At 34.0% G+C, this 21053-nt stretch overlaps 2 protein-coding genes across 2 annotated transcripts; one reads left to right on the top strand and one right to left on the bottom strand.

The window, feature by feature from the left end:
• Positions 1–465: 465 nt before the first annotated feature.
• LOC130649624 (uncharacterized) lies at positions 466–9258 on the bottom strand. The gene is made up of 3 exons (XM_057455952.1): positions 8877–9258; positions 4734–4971; positions 466–4309 (listed from the first exon to the last, which is right to left on the bottom strand). The coding sequence occupies exon 3, from the start codon at positions 1523–1525 to the stop codon at positions 959–961; it is 567 nt and encodes a 188-aa protein (XP_057311935.1). The 5' UTR covers positions 1526–4309; positions 4734–4971; positions 8877–9258; the 3' UTR covers positions 466–958.
• A 28-nt stretch (positions 9259–9286) lies between these two features.
• Positions 9287–11525, top strand: LOC130649623 (uncharacterized). Its single transcript, XM_057455951.1, has 6 exons — positions 9287–9397; positions 9894–9944; positions 10022–10168; positions 10754–10855; positions 10958–11156; positions 11251–11525. The coding sequence occupies exons 1-6, from the start codon at positions 9395–9397 to the stop codon at positions 11490–11492; spliced, it is 744 nt and encodes a 247-aa protein (XP_057311934.1). The 5' UTR covers positions 9287–9394; the 3' UTR covers positions 11493–11525.
• Positions 11526–21053: the final 9528 nt, after the last annotated feature.

The following is a 21053-nucleotide window of genomic DNA, read 5'->3' as shown; positions in this document are numbered from 1 at the left end:
AGCTTATTAAGTGCCCACACACTATTTTATGTAACAACAATCTCCTAAGAATAATAAGGCACAAATTTATCAGCGGCTTTCTTTAAAAAGCCATTTTGCTTTTAAATATTCGTTAATCCAAACCATTTTATTCGATCCCCTCAAAGGTAGGTTTCCATACGACAAGCATGCGCAATGAAGTAGAACATTGGTAGTTAAGTTCATAACATTCATAAACTAACACTAAATAATAACTCCTCTTTTTCATTAAAATTTTTCTCATCTTTATTGGTTGTTCTTTCCTCTTACGTCTTCTTTTAATTCGCTGCCATAAAAACAATGTTATTATATTTAAATTTCGTAGCCAAAGGTTTGTTCTGTTTACGGCATCCATTTTATTCTGAACAGCTTTTCTCTCAAGCGGAAAATTGATTTCCATTACGTTCAAACTCAAGAGAAAAAGCTTACGAGCTTTCTACGCTCGAGAGGAAAATGCAGTTGTATGGAAACCTACCTTAAGTGCTGGAATTAATTTCGGATGGTGAATTTTTGTGATGTGCTTTAAAGTAAATCAGGGATCACCTCCATCTTGCTGCATGTACTTAGTCGCGCGACGGTTAACAGACAGGATTTAGGACCGGTTTACATGTTGTTGTTGGAATGGCTTTTACCAGATAGGCTTCATTTTCCCAACCACTGCGGTAGCACTGGAATCGCATTTGGGAGGTTCTCTTTTTTTCAGCATTTTAATAGTGGCATGGGTCGCGCCAGCACGCATGTAGCAAAAACCAAAAATGAAGATCTCAAGTCAAAATTGTGTTTTACTCTAGGAACTTTTATAAGATCTTATTTAAACTGTCTTTTAGAGCGGATAAAAGTTCTCTCATAGTTGTCATGGAGTGTGATGTAAATATTTTGCGCTCCACAGCCCTTTATATATTGATCTTTAACTTTCTTTTCAATACATTTACTTTTCTTTTTAAATCAAATCTTTATGCATGTTATTTCGCTCCTTAACCAAGTCATCATATTTCGACTTCCACCTGTTTCCCACTTGAGCGTCTACGTCTTTTGTTTGTATAAAATTCTCACCATTTGTGTTTTGTCTTCTAACTTCTCTTGCAATTCTTTGCATTCTAAAATTTTCAACATAAGTGGTTAGCCTTCTGATCTTCTCTTCTTTCATTCGCATCATAACACCAATCCTTTCTTCATTCAAAAATTTCAGTTCTTGGATTTCAAACTCGTTCTTACTTCTCTCGTCATCTGCTTCAAGATATCTAACTTGGGTTGTAAAGGTACCGTCTTCCAAACGATCACTCTCTCCAACCTTCTTTTTCCACTCTTGGCAATTTATTTCTAAAGTTTGGATAACACTTCCACATCTATCAACATCAGCTGCATGTTTAGTTTGGTATAAAATCTTGTTTCCTTTGCATTTCTCTTTCTTCAGTTCGTTTAAGTTTTGTCGTGAGTTCGTTATTAGCTTTTCAAGGATACTTTGTTCTGCTATGCTTTTTCTAAGCCCTGCCTTTTCACAACGCATCTTCTAAACTAGTTTGTTTTGTAGTTGTCACCAGTCTTGACCAGTTCAGTCTGCACTTCAATGATTCTATCAAGCTCATGCTCCTTCATTAATCATTCATGTAACTCAGCTTCAAAAAGAAAGCGATCTTTGAATCTTCTTTACATACTTCTCCTTTAATCAAATCAAACGCACTTTCACATCTGTAAACCTAAAAGTTGCTTTTGCTCCGCATACGTTGTTTAACTTTTATTCAACATTTTTTGTTTATCTGTACGATATGTCTTGTAAAAAAATAATTAAAGTTCGAAGAAGCACAGATTACTACAAAAGAAGAAACTTTCGCGAGTCAAAAAATCGCGAAATCAAGGGAAAAAAATGCGAATGATTATTATGCTGTTTTAAGAGTAATAATTTTCGCGAAAGGCGCAGGCGTTGATTATTTAATGTTTAACAAGGTCTTGAATTAGCATGTAAAGTTACCATAAAATGCCATCGGCGATAAAATAACACAAAAATTTGGTTAACAATTATTACACGAAACCTTAAACAGTGACAATGGAAAAAGAAAATTGTTTGTTTTGTCTCATGAAAGAAATTCTAAAATAAATAAAAATTCCCGTGAATTAACTTTCGCGATTTAGACATTTTAAAACTTTCTTGTCAAACTAACTTTCTCAATGCGGACCAAGACTCGGGAAAATTTCTTCGTTAAAGTAATTTTACCTTATCGGTAAAAAAATAGGGGAAAAGTGGCTAATATTTGGCTCAGTGACTACTATTTAGTACCAACAGGTTTCAAGCTCCTTGTTTGAAACGACTTAATATTTTCTACTGCCTTTCTAAGTACTATACAAAAAATAAATAAATATATATACAAGAGAAAAAAAGTAAAGAAAAACAGACATCCCAACGCCACAAGCTTTCAAAATTGCCGTAGCTCTTTTTCATATTTTGTTTATTTTATTTTTTATATAACGATTAATGAGTGTTAATTTTCAAAGATCACTTTTCGGAGCATTATTAAGACACAAAATGCTTTAAAAAAGGGGATACAAATGTCGGTTATATCTTCAGTTATATTGCAAGTTAAAATGGTGATATCAAGAAATCAAATTTGTAAAATTCGTTTGCACGTTTGCCTAAAAATAATTTTATATTTTATAAACTTAACAAAGCTTAGTTGGCAAAAAGTGAGTGGCAACGTAGTAAGCTTACCAACCCTTTGTTTTCATGAGGATACAGGGGCCGTAAACTCCATAGGTATATGTAGTCTGTGTTTGTGCTACAGACACACGAAATCTCAAATGTTTCTGCGATATATTTTTATTCGTCTTTTTTATGCAGGAACTGACGAAGTCTGCACGATTTTATATAAAATAATTACAAAAATATCGAAATGTTAAATATATTCAATTTATGATAGCATTTACAACTGCAAAAAAATTTTGAAATATTTATCCTACACTTCTACCCGCACCGGCAACATTTCCAGGAAGGTGCAACAATGTTGAAAATGTTTGCTATAAATGAAAAGGAGTTAAAGATATTTATTAGATTACATTGATCTTTTTACCATGATAAAAAGTTATAAAGCGAAATAATAATTAGTGTTGTTTTGGTAACAAAGATTATCTGATTGTAGAAAGTCTTCCCTCCATTGCCATTTTCTTCACCCTCTAGTCTGAAAAGAATAAAAAGCATCGTCTGCAAAAATATTCCGGCACTTTCCTTTTTACCGTTACGTTCTATTCTTCTAACTTGACTTGTAAAATGATAATTATTGTAATGTCTCAACAAGTGTATGTACATTAGTTTAAAACAAAACTTTAGTTCAAAACCACGCAAATCTTTGTATTGTCTTTCATTAGAATTACACGAGTGCCATCTTCATTCACACCTTGCAAGTTCATAACTGTTACTGTTTTTCTCGTGAGCAACAATTCACTGTATACAGATGTTGACGATTCTTGTTGTATCTCCTTTCTGCATCGCATAAACATGCAAAAATTCCATAAAGAATGAACAACATAACTAATCATCTCCACATTACGTTTCATGGTGTAATAAAGTATGATCCATGCGTTTCACTCCTGCTTCTTTATATAGCGCATTTAATACCACAAAAATTAATTTGTAGTTACCGTAATTACCAAGATTGGCATCTTGGTAATTACGGTATGCGTTTTTTTCTCCATTTGTTATGCGTTTTTTTGTCCACACTTCCCCTACTCAACTCTAGCTATTTTATTAATATCACAAATAAAAAAACATAATTACAGGATAGGACATAGATGTCATCCTATAGATAGGACAAAATTACAAAACATATATATAGTAATAGCTGAAATTATGTACAAAGCATGAAATGAAAGTAAAACACATATATAATATAAGCAACAACAAAGCCAAGGCTTAGCGTTCTTAACGATGGGCCGATATGGACCATTATTGCCCGTCGTCAAAAAAAAAATGGTAGCTTAAAATGTAAACAAGCACGAAAAACAAGTTTTAAGAAGCATTGGAAATGATTATATATCTCACTTCTACAATACATTTATCGATAAAAACATTTTCATAGAATAGAAACAAAACAATGTCAAGTTTAACAGTTAAAATAACAAGATTTAGCCACATTCTGTCTGGATGCTTCTTCAACATGGCTAGTTAACTAGCTACATTGTCCATAAAAAACGATGATCTGATGTCCAGTTTTATCAAAAAAACCAAATGCAGGACGACGAAATTATAAGAAATACGTCTTCCCTCAATCTCAGACTTTTACATTTTTTTAAACCAGGACGCCTAAAATTAAAATTGTGTCATTAATTTTACCATTTATTTTCAACCTTGATCCCTGAGTATCGCCATTTTTTTTGTTACACGGACAGCGGCGGGTAGGGGCCTTGATAATAGTTGTTGTCCCTCTGACGTACAAAACAGGGTCATGCTGCGATGTTCGAATTTTAATTGCTAATTTTTCCATAATACTAGGGTATTTTTCGTCGTCTTCTCTCATATCAAAAAGACAAAAAAAAACCTGGGGATGAGGATGCGTGAACAAAATATATACATAGCATAGCGCACAACCTAACATATGTGAAAACATAGAGTCCAAATCCAAAGTATTAGTAGAAAAATTAAAAACAAAAGACCATCTAAGGTGTGATGCCATAAGTCGTTGAGCAGATAACCGAGCAAGGGGCATGTTAAAGGTAAAGAAACATACAATCAAATTTTTAATCCTTCATAAGGATATGACATCCAGTGGGAACTTCCTCCAAAGCAAAGGTAGCACCACCACGGCGAAACAAGTTGGTACCATATTGGGAGGTAGAACACCCTAACTCTTTCAACATCTTTTTCATAAGGAACATGAAAGTCCGATATGTCAATATAGTGTTGAGTAGCATCGAGGGCGAGGAACAATAATTGTGCGCTGACCCAGTTGGATAGTCTTACTTCACCTAAGTAGAACAAGAATATATGGTGGAACATGCAGAGGTTAAATAATGTAAAAGATGCTGCCAATAAATGTGACCAAAAAAAACCTAAACAAACAGACCAAAATGATGCATGAAAACTACGAGTAAATTAAGATTAAGACGAAAATAAATCACAACAAGAAGTGCAATGGTAATAAGAAGACGTGGCTTGGCAGAAAATAGTAAGAATACGATTTATATTTTTCTTGTCAGCATCCAATACTTAGTTAAAGGATTACCATACCCTATCTCTAGATGTAACAGGGCAATGAAATTTAGATACATACAAACATACAAACTGATTGTGGTAGTAACAAACTAATAAAATGGGCAATATACAGGCATGAAGCATCTGTGGAATCAAGCCCAAGTGGCGACGACATGTGAGCACGAAAACACTCGCAGGTCTTGTGTTTTCCCAGCATTAATGGCATGCTGAGAAAGGGGAACATCCTGCACCAACACTGCACCGAAACGATGTGAGGGGGAACCAGGAGAAATGAGAATACAAAAACTAGCTATCACAAATGGTATACTGGCCAATGAGAAAAGAATAAAAATAAGCAGACATCACAAACTGCTGTTTGTGAGTTCAAAAATGATAATAATTGTTGTCTTGAATGTGAACTCGAGCATCATGCGACAATTGAAGGCAGGTGAAAACAAGACGTTTATTAGATTCAGGACACACACACATGAATGTTCTATCACCATAAACAACTTTGCAAGTCCAATTTAGGCGACAAGAATGGCGTTGCAACTTATTTTTAAAGCCTCTCTTGTTAGATAAAAAAATTAACGTCACTTTCCTCAATGCATCCAGTTTAGTAGCTGGAAGAGAAACCTAGGTAGACAAACTAGAGAAAAAATTCGTCCTCGCCTCATACAACGAACACATTGTGTGAGGCGATAAAATATTCCTGGAGCACTTGACCCCGAGTATCGACAAGATGTGAATTGAGTTGAGTTGAATTAAGTGCTTTCAGAAAAAAGCCATGCACGGCGTTGACCAAACTTTGCAATAAAATAGCCCTGCTTATTTATAGTACAGGCATTATTATTTTTTTAATATCATATTTTTTAATGTACGTATTGTCGCCCTCTGGCATGGAACAGTCATATATAATGCGTACCTCAGCAAAATCAGGTTTAAAGTCAAAGTCACCTTTTTGGTGGTTAAAAGTACCGAAAATTTCCACACCTAAAGAGGTGTGTATAGGAGACCCTGGAGATGATCCCAAGGCAGGTGAACTGGAATTTCCCTTACTTAAGGCATTGGAAGTGTTAAAACAGGACGGGAGGACCAACGTGGTATAAGAACACTTCAAACAAATGCTGTTGCCAAAACTTCATGGATAGCCATTTGTGTGCTGAAGCATTTCTTCTTCCATTTTCAGTGTTTGAAGAAAGTGCAGGGCGCAGAAATATTTTCAAACTGATACCGTCTTTTTGCTGGCAAAAAACATCCAATAGAGGGCGTGTTTGCTGATGTGAAAATAAAACAGTGGGATTGGTCAATAAAATTGTTAACTGTTGCGGAGCAAGTAGTGAGGCAAAACAAGATGGCGGTTGTACGTCGAGGGTGAAGGATGAAGGGTGAAGATTTACATGAACACGATTGGTTTGATTAATACATTGTTGAAACCGAAACTGATCGGAGCCTAACTAATTCGGATAGTCAAGCAGCAATTTGATTAAGAACATGTTGCTCTTCCGTTTGCACACTTTACCTAAGGGATTTGCGAAAAAAAAAATCATTTACGGTGGCAGTTGAATTTCTTGATTGAGAACATTATATTTGAAGGAAGTGTCAAAGACATTAACAGGTCAGATGATGTGACCTTGTTGGTTTGTTAGAACGACGATCTTGACAATGGCGGCTGGAAATACTAAATTTGTGTAAAGCCAGGGATCCTTGGAGCCAGAACACTTTAGAATACGTCTTTTTTTAGGCGTTGACGATTCTCCAGAAGCGACAGACATTGAAACCGACTAGAAAGTTCGTGCATCTTTAGCTTCTGAGTCCTTTAGCGTTGCGTTGGGCAGGTGATATAGATGTAGGGGCATCAATATAGATGATGAATGTTTAACTAGCCAAATATTGGTTTGATAGCAAAATGATTGATTAAATATAGATGGATTAATAAACATAAGAAAAACCGCTAGAACTAAAAAGGAAAACCATGAATAATAATTTTGTATTAGCTATAATTTCCGAGTTTTATATTTTGAGCATTTTAAATGATGCCAGCAAAGATTTTGTTGCAAAAATTCTAAATATGAACCAAATAAAAACAAACTAACGTACACCTGACTTTATATTTCTTAACTAACACGTTGATTAAGTACGACCAACAAAATGTTGCATTCCATGACTTGTAGGAATCTAGTTTTAATATGCTTCATATAATTTAGCTCTACAACCAGATGTGGAAAATTGTTGTACACTACTCGGTCGCCTGGGATAAATCGACGGGTTCGCCCGTTCGTTTTTAAGCGCATTTTGTGTGTCTCGCTCCTGCAGTAATATTTATGAATATTTTTTTTATTTACAACAAAAATGAAAAAGGTTCTTCATTTTTGTTTCTTTTTTCACCCACCATTTCTACGTTTTACTTTTGAGGATTAGTTCAATACGCGTAGCAATCACAACAAAATGGAAAAAATAAATTTGGTATTCTATACGTGTGTAAAGAACGAATATGTGTTAGCATCACCAGTCTCAGGTAGACAAAGTACGGATGAAACAAATATACATAAGTATCATCAATCAATTATAACCCTAACTCCTGTGGTAAATCCATTCACAGTTCCTTATATAAAAAATGTAAGATGTTAGGCGTAGTAAAATACAACTTTTCGCGAGGACTATTGTGCTTATCACAAGAAACGTCCGTGCACCGCGCTTTTATTCTAAAATTTTTTTTCTTTTTTGCAGGAAATAGGTTAAAAGCACAATAAAGCATGCCGAGTTTTTGAGAAAAGATTGAGTTATTGATTTTAAAGCTTTTAAATTATTATTAATGTCACTGGCATTATTTCCAAAATCACATTTAAGTGAAAACAACCGTTTTGGAAAATTTTAGATAAGGATTATTGAATTTTAAAATGAATTATACCGTTAGATAAATCTTTAACTTATTTGAAAAAAATATAACGGCTACCGTCGCCATGGCAATCATGTAAAAGTCTGAAAATGTGACAAAAAGAATTCCGTATTGGTGGATGGTCTGCGTTACAAAGTTACCAGTTCTCACCCAGTAGTACTGTTAGATCTCCACAATGAACAACTTATATTTTCTACTAAGGACCCTCGCCCACTGGTGCTGTGAGGGTCCTTGTTGGTGGTTTTTATAGAGAAATTGTTACGAAACAAGGATACCATCAGGGTGTTTTTTGCCGTCTTTTCTCATTTTGCTTTTTGATGAGAAAAGACGGCAAAAAACACCCTGATAGTATGCTTGTTCCCTAACAATCTCTCATGAAAAAGCCAACTGTCACGTCGTAGATAAACTATAGTGTGCCAGATCGTTAAAAACCTGATAATGCCACATAAAGGTTGTGCTAGATACTTCTATATAATTTGCTGTATTATGGAGATAACGGCCAATGTTAATTTACGAAGAAATTATCATGATTATCCCTACAATCTTGATAGGAAAATACGATACATGATTATCCAACCTCGTCTCCAAGGTATCGTGCCTCCTGAGCTGCTATTGCGGAGTGGCCGCTATCAACTATACCAAGATGCCATGGGAACGAGGTTGATGATTATCCCCATACTTTTAATAGGACAAAATGATAGGTGTTGCAGTAATCAACGAACAGAACGCTCTGTATTGCACATTTTCTTATCATTTTCTTCGCAGAAAAGTAATATTTACCTGAAACGCTAAACATTTACCCATTCTAGCGCATGCGTGGTTGACACTGAAAACGGTATAACGAAACAGCTGTGCTTTAAAATCATCGTCATCGGAATCATCCTGTTGAAACAAGGCCATAAATAGGAATACAAATAAATGTCAAAGTGACATGTTTCTGATGACGCGATTGTCACAAACAGAAATCCACCTGTTTAAGATGTAAAACAGTTACAAAAATTGTGTCTATTCATGACTATCTTCAAAGAAAAAAAATGATAAAAGATTTAACACAAAAAGAAGCAAAAAGTCCAATTAAAATTTACTTTATAGAGGATGTTAAAATCTTCGGAAGATTAGATTCAAAAGAAAAATCAATTTAGAAAGTGTCTTCTAATAAACAACATAGTTATAATAAAATTATACGCAACTTAAAGTAGCCAAGATTTCAAAGGAAACGTACAATCGACTTCGTGACTTCTTTTTTCATTCGACATAAAATTTTATTTTCTCATCCACGAGAGACAAGCAGTGCCAAAATGGTAAGTCGTTTTTTGATAGAAGTTGTATATAGGTAACTCATTTTATTCTACTTTCTACCTACCTCGCGAATTCTTTTAGAACATCCTACATAAAAAAATCTCGGGAAATACAAGAAATTCTCAACTCACGAAAAGTTTATCTTTAATCCCTATAAACGTCTATAATCCCTATAGCGCTATAAACGTCTTTGTGTTTGGTTTGTTACTTAAGTCTAAAATTCTGAAAATTCATCTGAGTTCGAGTTTCTTTTTCTACATTTGTTTCGCGCGAGAATGTTAAATAATCGCTAGCGAAAAATTTTTCACGATATTTGCAAAAAAAACATGGTCTTTCTTGCGACAGTTTATGCTGTAATTTTTGCACTTTTTTCGCGCAAAAGATTCTGCCCTTTATGTACTTCATATAGTTACTAGTTGATTCAGTGACCTTTTAAATCTATAATAGCAAAAGTGACCAGATTCATCTTTTTCAAAGGTCTTTCTATTTTTCTTTCAGGATACAAAATTTATTTTCGCGTTGTTGGTTCTCATTGTTGGTTCCGTAAAAGTAAGTTTCTTTCAAATTGACTTTAAGTTGAAGGACTGTCTGTTTTTTAAGTCCACTTATTCTTCTCATATATCTAGGGTACTGATGATGAGATCGAGATAGTGGAGGAAGGTGAGCATTTTGCAGAAAAGGTTTCAACAGGTGATAAAGTTATCACATACAAGGTACCAAGTCACAGACACGGTAAACTTGCCAGCGTAAAATTGGTTGTGGACCCCGAAACTGTGAGTATAGTGTTGCATAACTTTAATGTATTTGAGGTCGAGGGACCTGAAAATGGGGTTATGCAAATTCGGCGCAGGAAAATAGGTTTTGAAAACAAATTGCAGATGCAAGCGACGCTGTATATAATAGCTACGTCAGCTTCAAAATCAAATAATGGGAAATAAAAATACAAAAAGGCACATATTAAAACCTAAATACCTTTGAAACCACGAACAACGGTTACAATTTTGGCAAGTTAACTAAATAACACAAAACGATAAAAAATAGTTAAAGCAAGATTTTCTATTCACATGTCTTTTACGCTATTCAAATAAAACTAGCCGATAGCCCGTGGAAATATCTACGGGTCGCCCGTCCTTTATATGTTGCAGATTTCGTATTTTCGTAGCACAACCTTTTTTTCGCGCACAAACAGACAAACGGAATACAGTATTATTTAAGAGATGTATTATTCGCAATTTAAAGTAGGAAAAGAGGGGGAGTCTATTACCACTGAGTGAACAAATATACGATTTGCAAAATGAGAGGAATCTAAATCGACGCAAAAACTGTAATAAACAAGTTAAGAATTTTTTTTTCTTTAGGGATACGAATTTGCAAATCTACCAGCAACAAAAGAATGCTTTCTTCGAAAATCCGACAAGGATGAACCATCCTTGGCCGAGGTCAAGAAGGCTGTTAAAGTTGTAAGTAGAAATTTTATCAATGAAATTTTATTATAAGTGTTATCTAAATTAAACGACCCTTTGGAATGCTGTTGTGCTACTTTTTCATCTCATTACATTCAGCTTAAGCATTCTCTTCCAAAAAGCGGAGAAAGACGAATGCAATCGCTCTTACCAAAAGACTGCGAAGATGAATTTGAAATTGTTGAAGGGTTAGAGAATGCAGCAGAAAAGTATTGTGTAAAGGGGTATCAAAAAAGATGCATGCAAGTAGTCGAGGATAAAAAGGAAACCGAAAAAAAAGCTGTCGAAATTGCTATCAGTAAGGAATCTCTAAGTTTTCTTTTAAATAGGAGTTCTTCAAATTTTTAAACTTCTAGTTAGGTAACAGCATTTTGTGTTAAAAATTTCTCTAGAAGTAAAAGGCGATACAGGAAAAAGGGCTCTACTTCGTGAGTTTCTGGCATGCGAAATGAGTTCATCTATGGTGATTATGTCATGTGATCAGAGGAAGTTGGAGGCTGAGTGTCACTTCCGTACGTCATTCTGTGCATACAAACTACGATGTCCACTCCAGCTGTCTACCGGTTATTGGTATTGCAAATACACTCATGATTTCTCGAAAGTAAAATGTTGTGACTTTAAATGTAAAGCTTAAATTTTATGAAATATATAAGAAAGTTCAACATAATTCTTTCATTAATATAATACGAATAAATAGCAAGGGCCAGCCTCATACTTTTGAATTTCTAATTAAGTTAGTCTGCATAAGCAGAACAAATATTAATTTTTCTAAATAAAAAGCTATGCACTTAGCTTGCATGTCATATACCTACTGCTTGCGTATCATATACACGTAACTTGTATGTCAAATACACGTTGCGTGCATGGCATATAGACGTAGCTTGCATATCATATAGACGTAGCTTGCATGGTATATAGACGTAGCTTGAATATCATATAGACGTAGCTTGCATATCATATAGACGTAGCTTGCATATCATATACACGTAGCTTGCATGTCATATAGACGTAGCTTGCATGTTATATGGACGCAGTTTGCAGGCCATTTACACGTAGTTTGCATGTCATATACACGTAGCTTGCATGTTGTATCCACGCTGTATTATAGCTCATAGAAGGTATCGTTATCAGAATTCATTGTTATCAATAATTATTCCACAAATTCGACGTTATAAAATAGATATACATCCCTGTTAAACAAAGTTTCTTCATAACAGAAACTAACACACCAAACACTTCACCTACTTAGCTAGCCACACTTTTAGCCATTTATGGCCTATCTTACTAACGTTTAAGTTTAAAGGGAACAAAATTCATAACTCTGTCTGGTTTAAGGTATATGCTTATGGCTTACATAGCTCCAATATTTCTGCCACCATAAATGTTATTTTGCAAGTACTGAAAGAAAATACTATATACATAAACAAAACACCAGTACCGATGCATTCAGGCTTTGTAAAACTGGAATATGCACAAAGAAAAGTATTCTGTCTAATCTCGTCACTTTGATCTGGATCAGGAATCTGTTCGTTGAATTTTTATCCTGCTTTAACCCAAATTAGAAATATAATAAAAGTACACAGTCTGAACTTTTCATGTCAGTCTGGATAAGAAATTCATTCCTGTCCAGCATTTTTAACTGCTTTTTTAACTGCGTTTTCAGTCAGACTAGTGTATACTCTGTTTACAAGTTGGAAAAATGATTAAGAAACTCGTCCAAAGAGTTTTAAATAAGGACGTCGTAGCTAGTAAAACCAGACTTTCATCATGTCTGGCATATTGCATAACTTGAATAGATATTAAAAAACCATCTGAGAATTCTGTGATCTTCATCTTTCACCATTAGAAAAAGGGTAGCTATAAAAACAAAATTAACAAGTCAAAAAAGATAAATAGCCATTAGCTAAAAATGTTCCACGGTGTAAGCGTAGGTAGCTGAAAATAAGTAGACTCAAGATTTATTATGTACCAGACTTCATTAAGTCACAAACTAAATCATCTGTTTCGCAAGTTTTCCACCAACAAAGCAAGCGGTAATATTTTATTAGTTACACTGCGAACCTTTAATAAAACATTCGTCACCATTAAATAAGGCTAAATATAAACACATTTTCTGTTAAAATGTGGTGCCGGTTTTTGTAGGGCGGAAATCGCACTCAAGTTGCAGATAGGAAAGCTTCGCGTTGAAAGCATGCGCAAAACGGTTATATTGAGTTGTTTTGATTGTTTACAAAATATTTTTGAAAGATAAAACAGATTAAACTTTTTCCGTTTTAGCCAAGATTTCCCACGTGATGTAAAAAATACAATAAATGTTGCAGAAAATTAAGTATTGCACTTGTGGTGCCTGAGGTAAACAACTTGGGTTATAAATCGAAGAGGTCGATGGACTCCCCAAGCAAGAGGTTTCTTTGAAAAAGACTTTCTTTGAGAAAGACTACACTTACTGCTTTTTCACATCAACATTAAACCTTGTTATAAAATAAATTTCAAGGTTAATGTATAAACATCTATAGATTAATACACGGTGATTCCAGGGAAAAAAATCACGAGATACTTTCTTATAGCGCATGCATTGTGTCCCCAAAGCGTGGCGTTACGCTAAAATTTATTAAGTTAGAAAAAATTGCTACACGGGGGTTTATTTGTTGTTTATGTTAAAAGCTGTACGAGGTTGTTATGGATAGAATAATTTAATTTTACTCCCTGGTTTACCAACTGAAAAAAGAAAAGCGAAGCGAAGAAGGATGTCTCTTTTTCAATTAATCCTAACAAAAGTTATTTCAAACAAGGCATACCAATTTTACATGAAGTTTCATATATTTTCCAATTTGGTGTTCTGGGACCGAGGTTGCTTACTTATTGCCTTCGAGAATTCGAATTTAAAATGTAAATGTTATTGTCGAGCGTGTATAAAAAGTTAATGTTGTTGCCAGAAATGTTTGTAAAAAGCAGAAAAACGTATATATTATTGGAAATGTATTGGAAATGTATTACACAATTGTATACATTTTTAATTCGTTCTCTTTGGAATGACGCGAAGTTTAGTAATCGAAGTAAAAAACTGATTGAAATCTTATCCAGAGAACGCTAGCAAGCTACCTACTGAAAAAGCAAAATAAAAGCAGGTGCGTTGTTTAGAGTTAAGAATATCCTAGTCCAACTTCGATTGTTTGTTCTAAAGATGAAACGAATTTGACAATATCTAAAGCACCTTATAGCAAGATTTATTTTATCAAGGATTATATATTTTCAGGCCATAGTCATGCTAAAAATCTCTTATAATAATACAAGGAGTGTGTCTGTGTGTCTGTACCAGGCAAAGTGGATATGTTCATTTTCTTTTCATATCGCCAAAAAACATATGTATTAAATGTTAAATTTTCTGATGTTACGGCGCGACGTCAATAACACTAATTTAATGTGTGTATTTTCACAGTTCGTTGCTGATGTCAGCAAATATTTTAAACCCTTATAACTCCTTAGGCGTTCGCCAAAAGCACATAGTTCTATACATTTTCTTGATCAGCATCCGAACCTCTACTTACCTTACAGGCCAAAAATGAACTAATTTTTACCAAATATTTTATAGTATCTGCATAGCTACGTCAGCAAAATATCTAAAACTAGTGGTATACTATTTCGTTAACATGCTCGTTTAATCCTTCCTGTGGTCAACTGTCTCTAAATATTTAACTGCCACGACTTCTTTCCAAAGCGATCAATGAATTTCAAGTTTTTAAATAAAGTTTAACGCGTGTAAATGTTGCAGTTGTGCGAAGTTTCTCAGCGCTCGTACTACCACTTGTCTCTCGATTTCGTTGCGTTCCGAGACGCCGATCCTGCGTTGTTTGCGCTGACGCTTTTTGTTATTGTTTATGAGCGGCGAATACTCTGACTGTCTGAGTTGCTGTTCTTCGTCACTGAAGTCGTTTCATAAGTAGTCGTAATGACCGACTTTGTTTCGTTTGATGCCACACGTCATGTTTATTTTCGATTTTGTGTTTTTATTCTCTTGTGTTTCGATAATAGCTTCTTGCAAAGCTATCTACCAAGATGCTTGTTCTGGCTCGTTCATTATCTCTCTTCTTCTTCTATTAAATTCTTCCATTTTTATATCTTTTCTTCTTTTTTGTCCTATACATTTTTTTGAACAACGCCTAAGATCTACATAATGGAGGCAACGTGAAAACAAATTTCTATTTTTTTTTCTTGTGGACAGGTTGCTGACAAATTTTTAAACCCTTATATCTTCTTAGGCATTCGCCAAAATCACACGATTCTATACATTAACTTGATTAGCGTGCCAACCTCTATCTACTACGGGCAACGAATGAACTAACTTTTTCAATTTTTTTTGTATCGGTACTGATGACTTCAGCAAAAATTTTAAAACAACCTATTTTTACATTGCCTGAGTGGATTTCTCCCCGGCCTTAACGATTAGTTGTATATTATTATTATTTTGATATTACTAATCACACAGCTCATTAGTATAATATTTCCATTACCATATTACAGAACCTTCGAGGGAACATACTCTGAAATGTTCTCGAGTTTCTGTAGGACTACATGTGTGATTATGAGATCCAACGTGGTCTATATTTCGAAATCAAACGTTGTCATTAGTACCACCTCTCCAATCTCCAGGTCTGTTATCAGAATTCACAAGATCTTTTGGACAATACAGATTGTAATTACTAAATGTTGTCCCATGAATCAGAAAATGCAGAGTGACAACAGCTCTTGTAATGCTTAGCTACTGCATTGTCCACCTTGTTTATGAAGCAATTACGAATGTATTTTTTAGGATCCTCCTGGCACAGGATAAATCTTTAGTTATATGTCCTTTTTTGAGATAAAAACAGCACGTGGGTAGATTTCCATACTGATGTTCTTTAGTTGAACTGCATCGTCATCAACAAACTGAAATACAATTACTCAGAAGTCTGTTGTTAGTTTTGGAATATTTATGCTTGATAATTAAAGGTTGTTTATGATAACAGAAGTCAATCCTTTAATCACTGTTTCGAAAGTGTTTGTGATATCAGTAAGGCCAAATATCTAGTTTGCATCAAACAAGAAATAAAATTATAGAATGTCTTTTTTCCAATTAAAAAAAGTATATCCTAAACTGGTCATGTATTATCTAGTGCTTTCCATGTCTATTTGGAAAGTTTCAGTAGACCTGACATGCAGTTGGTATTTTTTTCTATTCATCCGCCATTAAAGGTAACTTCATGCATGCGTTCATGTTGTCATAATATTCTCATGCTGCTTCACAAGTTTCAGGAATCACTTTGCAGGACAATAGCTTGATGTAGTTGTAGCTGGGGAATCGCCAATGAACAAATACCGTGATGAAAAGTAAAGTCGTCGACTTGGCCCACTTGGTCTGTAATCATCCGTGTGTATAGCTTGACTTTTGATACGTGAAGAATCGAAAATATCTGAAACAGTATTCACTATCTATCTTGGATCTCGTGAACTTCTAACTCTGTTTTGGAATCAATTTCGCACCCCATAGAAGATTTAAAAATCGCGTCAAAAGGATAAACACGAAGTGGCGCTCCGTTGCAAAATGTAAATTGTTGTAAATTGTTGTTCTTCGTGCTCCTGAACATAGTCATGGTGGCCAAGAAGCACGAAGGTGAAAAATGTAGAAACACAAGTTGCCGAAATGTCTGTTTTCTCATTTTTTTTAAATTTGTAAAAAAAATAATTTTTTCACAGCATGTTAGGATACAATTTAGATGTAATTTCGAGGATCCTCTGAAAACTCAATGCTTGTTACCGCTCACTTTTTCCTTAAATGTAGAAAAAGAGACTTTACTTACAACATGCAGAATGTGTTCAGTTTAAAACGGAAGGGGAAAAGATCATACTTCTGTATACTGCTTAGAAGATCGTGTAAAAACATTCAACGAAACGAAAAGAAAAAAATTGTATCTATTAAAAGTGATGTATTCCGTTGCATGGTGGCTGTTTTTAACACATGTTCTTTTCATGACATGTCAACACAATGCCAGTCACGCAAAAGGCGAAAATGACTTAGCAACAAAAACGGAGAAAAATAGGATTACTCCAAACCCCTTTGAGGAAACTCTGAATATAACAACAGAAAATAAAAAAGAAGGTTCAACAAAAAGGTTAATTGACTTTTTGATGATCGTTGGAGCTATGTTTATTTTCAGCAGCGGTATTATATATTATCTCATCAAAGTTTGCTGTTGTCATGTCGACGAACAAAATAAACCAATAAATACAGATTTCGCGTTTATTGAAGACGGAAATCTATAAATATCGCAATTAACTGCACATGTCTATCATCTTGAACTAAAGGAAAAGGAATCGTGACAACTAATCATTTTTTCAAAGTTGTGTTGCTACATAATACAGAGACAAACGTAAGCTTTAAAATTTCAAGATTGTTTTTCCATCGACATCACCCATTTATATGTTTTTAAAATGTTTATGTATGTGAAACGATATCAAAGTAATTGACTGTAATAATTTCTGGAAACTGGCGTCATGCCAGAATAGTTTCAAAGACTACATCGGACAAGTCATAGATATGGTGGATGCTATGATAAGTGTTGTGTTGTATGTATATACTGTATATACAGTATAAAAATGTAAAAAAATAATGTCAAAAATTTTTGTTTGATTGAGATTTCCAACCCTTATTCCCTACAAATTGTAATTTTTTTTTACATAACTATTAAGAATCATGATGCTCAAAATGCTGGCAAAAAAACAACAGAACATGCGCCTTGTGAATTCCCTTTAAACCCTTTCTTATACTGCTGCATTCTTTCTTTGAATTGCATACTATTTTCTACTCTTTTTACTCTGCAATATATACATTTTGATTGATAAAACGTCTGAACTTATTTGATACTAAGCAAACAAATGGATAAAAGAATCGTACTTTCTCTGTTCAGCCTCCTGTTTCTTAAAATAATGCAATTCTCCCAAATTTAATCTCTATTATAATAGCCGTATTTTGTCTGTGTGTTCAAAAGGGTTACCGCGTCCTCTAACGGAAACACGGAATGTGATATATAAAGGAGGGGCGATCCCTTGAATTTTTCCACGGTTAACGACTAGTTCTTAAATAAATGTTGAAAATCTCGACTAATACAGTGGAATAATCTCTCTAAAACAGACACCACCGGTGCAAAAAAAATCGTTTGCTTTTTGGAGATTTTATCAAGGAGAATTTGTCAAAAATATAGTTTTAGGCAGAATTTTGACCAAAAAAGGCTTTTTAAATTTTACTTTACGGGGACTGTAAATTAAGAGACTTTTGTAGTTGGACAGGCTATGTATAATTTACAATCTTTCCTTGGTCACTTTTTTCGAATCTTTAGTTAAAGACTTTTAACCTTTCTTATAATTGTTGACAACAAACAAACAACGAAAAACATATAAAAAAAGTATTTGCTTATTATAAATAAAAAAGTTGTAACTCGGCTGGAATGGAAGAATGTAAAAATAGTGAATATTTTTTGTCGTCATTTTATTTTTATAATATAAGGAGCGTATATAGGAAATATCATTTGGTGCATAAAAAATGTCCGTCTTATTGAGTTTCTGCTTTATGACTGTCCGCTTTTTTTTTAGAGTAAGCTAAGTTTTACCTGTTCTAAGTATCACTATCCATCTTATAGAGTTGCCCGCTTTAAGGTTTCAGCTTGATTCCACTGTATTTATTAGAGCTGTGAAAAATGTAATGACATATAAAAGATAGTTGGATAAATGAGGAAGTAGCTAATATGAACTAATGTATAACACTTTTGATTGTTTTACCCCAAAGCTTAATCTCCAAGCATGACATAAAAAAGTATTCATATTCTTGCGTCTGCTTTTGCAGCATGGTTTTTGTAGTGCGAAGCAGAAAATACAAGCAAACACAGACGCAACAAGCAAACGTGAAAAGATCCTCAAATATAAAATCACGAAAACTCGATTGTAATTATAAACATGATTAAGCACTGAATACAATTTTTTCGAAGAACTGATGAACCAGAAAGATGGATTTCCAATACCATACCATAAAAAATATTTATAATATTTCCAAAAAGGCCAGGATACATTTATTTATGTAAAGCGCGTTATTGATGATAATCCGGTTGCAGGGAAAATCAAAAGTAGAGGCCAGCTATTTTATTTGCCTATCTACGAACATGTTCTTTAAAAAGTGTAGCTATCTATTTTAGCTTAGTATGGAACTTGTCTTATGTATTCTTAGAAATTGATCCCTGACTAAAACTTCTTTAGCATTTATTATTTGCCATAAGGGGTCACCAAATAGGAGAAAGTCGCAATTGGACGAATGTAACAACTTCTTAGTCAAAATATTACGCTAAACTCGCTAAATTCAATTTCAAAGTACATTTTGCGGCTTTAGTTTGACTGCCACGTTTTTAGAATTGGGTGGATGGGTTCGCTAAAAAAACGGCTACAGGTTGTCTCTCGTGGCAACTGGAGTATTAGCGTCACCCCATAGAAAAATCTATCATTAGGAAATTTGACTTAGCAACTTGACAAGGTTAAATAGGGGCTGTTAACAATTTATGTACGTAATTACAGGATCCGCTTTTATTTTAAATTTGTTGAAGTTTTGATGCGTTCGAAAAAAAGTAGGGCTGCTCGAATATTGAGCAGTTGACAGATTCGAAGACAATGCTTGTGTATCTAAGAAAAACGTCTTGAAAAATATTAATACGAAATGGGAAAAAATATCTTAAAATTAAGAAAGGAAACTACAGTAGAAAAAAACACACAGATATAACCTAACCCTCTAATGTATTGTCAACAGAGAGAAATCACACTTTCAACTCGACTACAAGTAAAAGGAGGAAAATTATGTCTGTAAACCTAGCTAGCTAAAACTTTTTTGGAAGGTGAAGATGCTGTCATACATTGAATATGTTCTTTAAAAAATGTTTCTTGTCACTGGTCGCACATTGAGAAAATATTATTATCCTCAGAGTTTAAATGATTGTAAGTCAATGATATTAATCTCTTTTTCGGGGCATTTTCCCTTTTCGTAATAGAGCTTCAGGTGTCAAAAAACCCTGTCGGAGGATATAAACATATTAAAATGTAATTTATAATTTCCGACTGTAAGAAGAATTTTGTAAACTATCTACCCTAACTATTGCTATCTAGCCTAATACACTCATAAAAATTGACCCCTAGGAAAGTACAGGTCTCAAAAGTCATTATTTTATAATACACATTTTCCGAGTTACATGTTTTACATAATATTATAATTTTCATATTGTGACTTCAAAATCATATTCAGCATCATTGAATTGGTGTGTGTATAAATTTTTAACTTAATCCGACATGTAAAAATGCTGTTTTGATGGTATTAATGTTACGGTCAAAATCATCCTATTTTTCCACTTCGGAAAAGGTGTATTGAAACAAAAAATAGTAGAAATGTTTGGTCCTTCACCGCTTAAAATATAATTATCGCGCGTAAAAATATGATGCGGGTTCAACTATCATGTACTCTACGTAATTTAAGACCGAATCTGTTTGAATACGAGAGCAAAAATATTCTAAACGTACATCTTAAAAATCCCGACACCATATAAGGTTCTGTTATTACATAAGTTTGGTGATTTATTGGGAAATCGCCTGTCGCCACTTGTATCGTTTCCCTTGTTAGCTACATTTCAAAAAAAGGTAAGCCATGGCGTAAATTTTAAGTGTACAAATTATTTTTAAACAGACAATACTTCGCCTATTAATTATTTTCCATGCTTTTAAAAACTGCATATGGATTGGATTGTCTCTGCTGTGCGACCACACAACCGAAGGTGTGACGTTCTGAAACATTTGGAAGAAGAAGAAGGAAGGAAAGAAAAGAAGAATAACTGTAATTACTGTGAAATTTTCCAAAACATAGAACTTAAAGAAAGATATATCAATGTCGAAAAGTGTATTAAAATTGACACACGATAAGATAAGATATTGCTTATTTAAGAAAATATAAAAATGATAAATCTTTTTAAAAGACGAACATGAGGGAAAGCACCAATGGTTAAAATGTCAGACGTCTTGTATTTTAAGTTTTAAATTGCGTATGTCATTCCGGAAATGTAATTCGTAATCATCATTAAGTTTTGCTGCAATGCTTTGAAGATAATGGACAGTTTGAGGTGTAGATTGCGAGATC

This window comes from Hydractinia symbiolongicarpus, chromosome 7 (assembly GCF_029227915.1).
Source record: "Hydractinia symbiolongicarpus strain clone_291-10 chromosome 7, HSymV2.1, whole genome shotgun sequence".
NCBI classification, from domain to species: domain Eukaryota; kingdom Metazoa; phylum Cnidaria; class Hydrozoa; order Anthoathecata; family Hydractiniidae; genus Hydractinia; species Hydractinia symbiolongicarpus.
This window is presented reverse-complemented; position numbering and strand designations above follow the sequence as displayed.

Excerpts from the sequence above, each read along its gene's own strand:
- LOC130649624 (XM_057455952.1), bottom strand. The coding sequence starts at position 1,525 with ATGCGTTGTGAAAAGGCAGGGCTTAGAAAAAGCATAGCAGAACAAAGT.
- LOC130649623 (XM_057455951.1), top strand. Across the intron at positions 10,169-10,753 it reads TGGTTGTGGACCCCGAAACT|GGATACGAATTTGCAAATCT; the intron begins GTGAGTATAGTG and ends TTTTTTCTTTAG. Across the intron at positions 11,157-11,250 it reads AGCTGTCGAAATTGCTATCA|AAGTAAAAGGCGATACAGGA; the intron begins GTAAGGAATCTC and ends AAATTTCTCTAG.